At 41.0% G+C, this 8,171-nt stretch overlaps 1 protein-coding gene across 4 annotated transcripts in view; it reads left to right on the forward strand.

Annotated features, from left to right (window-relative positions):
- MTFR1 (mitochondrial fission regulator 1) overlaps nt 1–7,767 on the forward strand; it is a 63,899-nt gene extending 56,132 nt beyond the window's left edge. For 3 of the 4 annotated variants that reach the window (XM_056522041.1, XM_056522043.1, XM_056522042.1), the window contains exons 8-9: nt 2,890–3,052; nt 6,260–7,767. In XM_056522041.1, coding sequence (XP_056378016.1) covers nt 2,890–3,052; nt 6,260–6,325 — 229 coding nt within the window. In that variant the 3' untranslated portion in view covers nt 6,326–7,767. The remainder of the gene's footprint in view (nt 1–2,889; nt 3,053–6,259) is intronic. The other variant, XR_008844251.1, reaches the window with a different exon arrangement.
- The last annotated feature ends 404 nt before the right edge of the window (nt 7,768–8,171 follow it).

Raw genomic sequence — 8,171 nt, forward strand, 5'->3', positions numbered from 1 at the left:
TACGTTTTCAATTTGAAAACCATATGGAACCGTATTGAAAACCGTATGCATTGACTCTCCATTGAAAACCATATGCCAAAAGATGCATCAGGTTGTGTCCGTTTTGCACCCTGTACGGTTTTGTCAGTTTTTTTCTTGTACCCAAAACCGTAGCCTACCACGTTTATTGGTCTGGGTGAAAAATCATATTGAAACGTATACGTTTTTTTTTTATATATATATGGCAATCAATGGGAACCGTACAGAACCCTATGTGCGTACGGTTTCATTCGATCCGTTTTTGACTTTTCACAGTTTTTTTCTTGGAAATTCAATCAATGTGAAACTTTATTCATAATGAAGTGAAAAGTTAAAAAGGTATACATTTTTTTTTCTTAAACTGATGCAAGGGGACAACAACCGTAGACAGATTAAAATTTGTACACACGATTTGATACCGTTTAGTCCGGTTTTGAGGAATCCCTTTTAATCAAAAACCTGATCAAAAAACTGATACGGGAACTGTATTGCAAAAACGTGGTGTGAACCCAGCCTGACCCCACACGTTTTGTTTCTCACGGAAACTTCATCAGGGAATATCCCCTGATGAAACTCCTCTGAGGAACAGAACACATGGAATATAGCACTAATACATTGGATAATTCAGAAAAAAAGCTTTCCCTGTAGATCTAAACCGCACAGTCTTATACATGTGATAAGTGAGGGGAGCTTTACTTTACAGGGAGTGTGGTTTAAGTAGAAAGTTAAATTTTATTAAAGGAACATTCCATCCTAAAGTTAAAACTTCATTCTGAAGGGCATTGTTAAAATCAAGAATTTTTTTCGATTTCATTTTAAAACTTCTTGACCTTTTCAAAGTTTGAAATAAAAAGCTATTCCCTAGGGGAGCCTTATGTCAGACTCCAAAACCCAGGACCTACGGCATAATGTGTGTGAAGTGTCCTCTACAGTAGTGTTTCTGGACCAGTGTGCCTCCAGCTGTTGCAAAACTATAACTCCCAGCATGCCCGGACAGCCTTCGGCTGTCCGGGCATGCTGGGAGTTGTAGTTTTGCAACTGCTGGAGGCACACTGGTCTAGAAACACTGCTTTACAGCATTCACTACCCACTAAGTAAGACAGCCACATCCATTTATGATGACACTGACAACTCACAGATAATGTAGTAGAAAGACATGCCAAATATATGGATATGGAAATGTTGAAACTCCTATAAGATTAGGGTAGTCTTTATTGTAAGATTTAGTTACTCAAAGGATTTGCATATATTGGTGTGGGGCATTGCGGTGCAGTGTTGTGTTGTCCTTGCTGTGAGTTTGTCTGTGTGGCTGTATTTTCAGTTACCCAACAGTATCTTGCTTTTAGATCACAGGACTTGTATACCTTCTAAACACTGGCAGCTTATCCTAAATATATACCCCCCATATTTACCATCCAGCGTGGTTGCACTGTATTAAAAAAGCATTGCATGCAGCATTTTTCAATCTATGGTGGTCCAGATGGGACACCGGTTACAATGCTTCTATTTTTGTGGCATTCAGTGTTTTCATCACAGGTGGCTCCACATCTCCAGATCTATGTGGACCTGGCCCCAGTTTGGGATTATTGAGGAGATAGCTCTATTCTGCTTAAGGGTACGGTCCCACACTGCGTAAAATCACCTGCGGCAGCGGGAAATACTCTGCGCATTCTTTGATGATCATACACAGGGCTAGCCAGCAGCAGCCCTGTGTTTTTGGTAAAGATTGGAGGCGGGGCTGCGCATCATAGTTACTCCGGTGAGCAGCTCCGCCTACAATCTTCACTGAAAACACAGGGCTGCCACCGGCTAGCCCTGTGTATGATCATCTGAGAATACGCAGAGTATTTCCCGCTGCTGCAGATGATTTCGTACACCGTGAAATGCGCGGCGTAAACGGTACCCTGAGCAAATTTTCAAAACTAAAAACTGCATCTAGATGAGAATGCTATTATGTCTTCAGAGTGGGGTCTGACAGGAGAGACTCAAGTCTCTTGAAGCCCCACTTCTGTCATATTGATGACCTTCCCTAGGAATGTTTAAAGGGCAGAATTAGATTAATTATTTCTTCTCTTAGATATCAGTGTAAATCACATTTGTACATAGAGGCTAAACAAACTGGTCTAAAGGTATTGAAAGAGCTTTATTGATCATTCAGTCGTCATTACAAGTCATACAATAAATTACAATCACACAAAGCCTGACAGTACAACATACAGCACAGGTTCCCTAAGCTATACACTATACCACATGCTACACTAAAAAACTTGCCTAAAAGCCTAACTAACCTCTAAATACATCAAAGCAGAATTTCCCAACCAGAGTGCCTCTGGTTAAGGGACACTGTATTAAAGGGATTCTGCCCAGCTCAGACTGGGTATCACAGTTTTGTTTCCAGTGGATATATGTGACCCTCCAATGCAAACTAGTAGCAGCTTTATAGGAGATCCTGATCTGGTAACCACCACATTCATAGTTGCACATACAGTAGTAGGCGTGAAGAAGCTTTCTTTAAAGGAAAACTGCCAGCCTGTTCTCCCACATCCTAAAATAATCTGTGACTCCACATCTTAGTAAAGTGGAGTCACAGACACTGATTATGTAAATTGAGCCAGTGGAGCCCTGCCCCCTGCACACGATTCACTGTATTCAGCAGAGGATCTTCTGGGGGACATATCTCAGGACCTACTGGACATATTTTAGTAAGTGACCCCTCATTTAACTCCTGTTCACCCACACTATAACCCAGTGTATTAGGTTTAGTGTGAATGAACAGGCTGGCTGTTTTCCTTTAAGGCATGCTTGCATTGCTAAGGCAGGTCCATTTCTTCCTTTAGAATTGTTAATACTAGGTGCTCTCTTTTCTTATAGGACTGAAGAACCTAAACCTAGTGACCCGTCTGATCCCGCCACTCTCATTGCAGAAGCTTTAAAGAAGAAGTTTGCGTACAGATATAGAAGTGATAGCTACGGGGAATCGGACAAAAAAAGTTTTCCTAATGTGGAAGAGAAAATGGTCACAGAAACTCCACTGGTATGCAAGTACCATATATAACTATATATTATCATCTAATCTAAGATTATTTCATATATATATATATATATATATATATATATATATATATATATATATATATATATATAATATTCTCCAAAGAATGAGGTGGAAGCGGCACTCCAAAATGAAACCTAAACATGATTTATTCACTCTGTGTACAGCGACGTTTCAGCTTATCAATAAAGCCTCTCATTTGTTAAGCCGAAACGTCGCTGTACACAGATGAGTGAATAAATCACGTTTATGTTTCATTTTGGAGTGCCGCTTCCACCTCATTCTTTGGATATCACATTGGGAATTGGTCTGCTCCTGAAACTGAGCACCCAAACGGATCTTGAATCCTGTCGCACGGTGCTTCTCTGCTCTCTTTATTTATATTTATATATATATATATATATATATATATATATATATGGTCACATGTTACTTATATAGGATAGGTAATTTAACCCTTACTCATCCCCATTTGTGAGGGTCTGGGTTTTTGTTTAAAGTCCCATGCAAATCAATGGGAAATGTATGTTCCCACATAACTTCCGTATGGCTGGAGATATTTCAATAATACCTGGTACACATATTACTTATATGTCAAATAAAAATTAACCCTTACCTACACCCTTATATAAAAAATGGGTTTTTGTTTCAAGTCCTATGCAAGTATATGGGACTTCCAGTACCTAACTCCACAAGCTCCGCATCTCCTGGTCAATGTGTCAGTCCGGCTTGCAAGCCACACCCCATCTCACAAAGACATGCTCACTGTTTAAGCCCCACCCCTTCTATTATCTACCCTTTTTGTGCATGGGTCTTGCATGCAAATCATGCCCAGTCCCACAAAGCCATGTCCCCTTCTATTTTCAGCTTATAATATCTTCATCACAAATCAGTCTCACCTGAGGACGGGATGGGAGGACGGGATATGAAGTCAAAAGCTTCCTCGTTTGTTGATTTTCCTCCCCAACAAGGATTAGGAAGGGCAATGCCGGGTACGCAGCTAGTATATATATATCTCATACAGTCATGGCCGTAAATGTTGGCACCCCTGAAATTTTTCAAGAAAATGAAGTATTTCTCACAGAAAAGGATTGTAGTAACACTTGTTTTGCTATACACATGTGTATTCCCTTTGTGTGTATTGGAAGTAAACCAAAAAAGGGGAGGGAAAAAAAGCAAATTGGGCATAATGTCGCACCAAAATCCAAAAAGAAGCTGAACAAAATTATTGGCACCCATAACTTAATATTTGGTTGCACACCCGTTGGAAAAAATAACTGAAATCAGTCGCTTCCTATAACCATCAATAAGCTTCTTACACCTCTCAGCCGGAATGTTGGACCACTCTTCCTTTGCAAACTGCTCCATGTCTCTCTTATTGGAAGGGCACCTTTTCCCAACAGCAATTTTAAGATCTCTCCAAATGTGTTCAATGGGATTTAGATCTGGACTCATTGCTTGCCACTTTAAAACTCTCCAGTGCTTTGTTGCCATCAATTTCTGGGTGCTTTTTGATGTATGTTTGGGGTCATTGTCCTGCTGAAAGACCCAAGATCTCGGACGCAAACCCAGTTTTCTGACACTGGGCTGTACAGTGCGACCCAAAATCTGTTGCTAATCCTCAGATTTCATGATGCTTTGCATACATTCAAGGCACCCAGTGCCAGAGGCAGCAAAACAACCCAAAAACATAATTGAACCTCCACCATATTTCACTGTAGGTACTGTGTTCTTTTCTTTGTAGGCCTCATTCCTTTTTCGGTAAACTGTAGAATCATGTGCTTTACCAAATAGCTCTATCTTGGTCTCATCTGTCCCCAAGACGTTTTCTCAGAAGGAGTTTGGCTTACTCAAGTTCATTTTGGCAAAATGTAGTCTTGCTTTTCTATGTCTCTGTGTCAGCAGTGGGGTCCTCCTGGGTCTCCTGCCATAGCGTTTCATTTCATTTAAATGTTGACAGTTTGCGCTGATACTGATGCTCCCTGAGCCTGCAGGACAGCTTGAATATCTTTGGAACTTGTTTGGGGCTGCTTATCCACCCATCCGGACTATCCAGCGTTGACACCTTTCATCAATTTTTCTCTTTCGTCCATGCCCAGGGAGATTAGCTACAGTGCCATGGGTTGCAAACTTCTTGATAATGTTGCACACTGTGGACAAGGCAAATCTAGATCTCTGGAGATAGACTTGTAACCTTGAAATTGTTGAAATGTTTCCACAATTTTGGTTCTAAAGTCCCCAGACAGTTCCCTTCTCCTCTTTCTGCTGTCCATGCTTAGTGTGGCACACAGACACACAATGCAAAGACTAAGTGAACTTCTCTCCTTTTTATCTGCTTTCAGGTGTGATTTTTATATTGCCCACAACTTTTATTTGCCCCAGCTGAGTTTAAAGGAGCATCACATGCTTGAAACAATCTTATTTTTCCACAATTTTGAAAGGGTGCCAATAATTTAGTCCAGACCTTTTTTGGAGTTTGGTTTAACTTTATGTCCAATTAGCTTTTTTCCTCCCTTTTTTGGTTTAGTTCCAATACACACAAAGGGAATAAACATGTGTATAGCAAAACATATGTTACTGCAATCCTTTTCTGTGAGAAATACTTCATTTTCTTGAAAAATGTCAGGGGTGCCAACATTTACGACCATCACTGTATATCATTTTTTCTCCTAATGACTTCTGCAGAATCATCTGCATGTCTAATGTATGGTGGCCTACCGCTTCCACAGCAGCAGATTTTTAGAAAGAGAACACTTGATCACAATAGATTTCTAGCTGTCAAATCCTTTAGTTCTTTAGCAGGTAGGCCGATGCCAGACTCCCCTGCTAATCCACATTCAGATGAAGGGGGTACCCCCCCCCCCCCATATTTAATTTCCAATCCCCTCCATTTCATGTTTAATGACTGAATATGAAATGGAGGGGATTGGATATGAGATGGGGAGAAATGAGCTTCATTCCTTTTCTGCATTTAATAGGCCTGGCCTTGTTGTTTTTTTCCTCCTCGCCTTCTAATAGCCAAAATGGAAAACAACTGTTATTATGTATCGCTCTGTATTTTCAATATTCAGCTACTGTATGTCAGTAAAAGAGGGTAGAAATGGTTCCGGACCAAGGTTAGAAGGATAAGGATGATCTCCATTTCTGGTAAATTGGTGCATATTGTAACTATAAACCTTTTCTTTTCAGTTTGGACCTCACATGCTGAAATCGACAGGGAAAATGAAGAGCCTCATCGAATCTTCACATTCATGACAATGAGGATCTGGGGGTCTTCTAATCCACAATGGACAATCAGTATTTCCAGTGATGGTGGGCTTGGACATGCAGCGTATCATTCCCTTGAGGGAAACCTGTGAACGGCTCACAATCTGGAGTAACAATAAGGGTCTATTCACACGTACAGTCTTCTGTGCAGATTTGATACGCAGGATTTTCTGCTGCAGATTCCAGTGTAAACAGAATGACTGAGCACAGCTTCAAATCTGCGCAGAATACTGTACGTGTGAATAGACCCCAAGTCTTGCCATGTAGAATTGTAGTACATAGTAACTAAGCAATGATGACGATGAGAACTAGGGATATATTTATAAAGATTTTGGTACTATAGTTTGTGAAGTAATACTGTATATTGCTGCAGGCATTGCTAGGGATATAGGCTGTTGCGTTGACAGACTTCTCTTCCATTCACTTCAGAAAGGCACTTTATATTCATGTGAATGGGGAATCTATAAGATGTCACATTGGTGACGTCTAAGCTCTTGGATCACCATTGATTTCCTAAGGTAAAGGCCTCGATAAAACACTCCTAGCATGGCACAGACACTTGTTACTAGAAATCTAATGATTTGACAGTTTTCTGGTAACCTGATCTCTGTGCCGTGCCAAAGGGGTATACACATCATTTAGAACCCTGCCCTTTCAATGTGGAAATCTGGAGTGGTTCATGTTCAGACTAACATGTGACCTATTAGATCATTGTCACTAGATTTCCCATTAAAGTGTTCTGCAGTTAGGGTATTTAAATAAATAAAAAATCTTCATATTTTAGGGAAAAATTTCTAGGAAACTTTAAATTTTTGAAATTTCTTAACAGTTTTGTTTGTGTTGCCGAATTTTGAGAAATACTGAAGCAGTGTTGACTCATTGGGAGCATTGTTACACCCCATCTCCATGCTGCTTAATGTGGTAATATCGGGCTGCTTACATGTCTCGTCTGCATTTCCTATGTTACATATGCCAGACCACAGTATTATTCTGCAGTTGTCAGACCATAAGGCCATGTTCACAGAGGAAGGTTTGCGGAATGGCCCCCCTAGAAAACATTAATGGACTTCTGCAAATTGCGGGCATTGGCTGAAACATGTAGTGCCCACTCACAAATGTCAGAAAAGGGCCAGAATCGTGGCTTCTGCCGCCGAAATTCCGCAGTGCAGCAGAATCCACTGAAAGCAATGGGACTCTGCTGCAACGCAATTTCGCAGCTGAAATTTTCCTTCGAATTCTGTCGTGTGAACATGGACAAAGAGTTCATCCAAGCAAGTTGCTACAGTTCTCACAACAAATCTGAGCTCCTCGCTTTTCATTAATATCTTAACAAATCTACAACATTTTTCTCTTGATACATATAGTTGTTTTAGAAGACATTGCTCTATTGCAGTGTTTCCCAACCAGTGTGCCTCCAGCTGTTGAAAAACTACAACCCCCAGCATGCCTAGACAGCCGAAGGCTGTCCAGGCATGCTGGGGGTTGTAGTTTTTCAACAGCTGGAGGCACACTGGTTGGAAAACACTGGTCTATCGCCATAGTACAAGGCACCAACCTTTTGGTACCCCACATGGTTAAAGGGAACCTGTCATCGCTTTCATGCTGCCTGAACCATGAGTCATTGGGTGGTCCCTGGTGGCTTTTCCCCTCCCCACCAGCCTTCATTGATAGAGTATGCAGAACAAAAGTAAAACTAATATTGTTTGGGATATATTGGAGGACGCACCTGGTGTCCATCCCAAATGCTTACAGCAGTGTTTTTCTACCATGGTGCCTCCAGCTGTGGCAAAACTAAAACTCCCAGCATGCCCAGACAGCCTTTGGCTGTCCGAGC

Source organism: Hyla sarda, chromosome 5 (genome assembly GCF_029499605.1).
Source record: "Hyla sarda isolate aHylSar1 chromosome 5, aHylSar1.hap1, whole genome shotgun sequence".
Taxonomy (NCBI): domain Eukaryota; kingdom Metazoa; phylum Chordata; class Amphibia; order Anura; family Hylidae; genus Hyla; species Hyla sarda.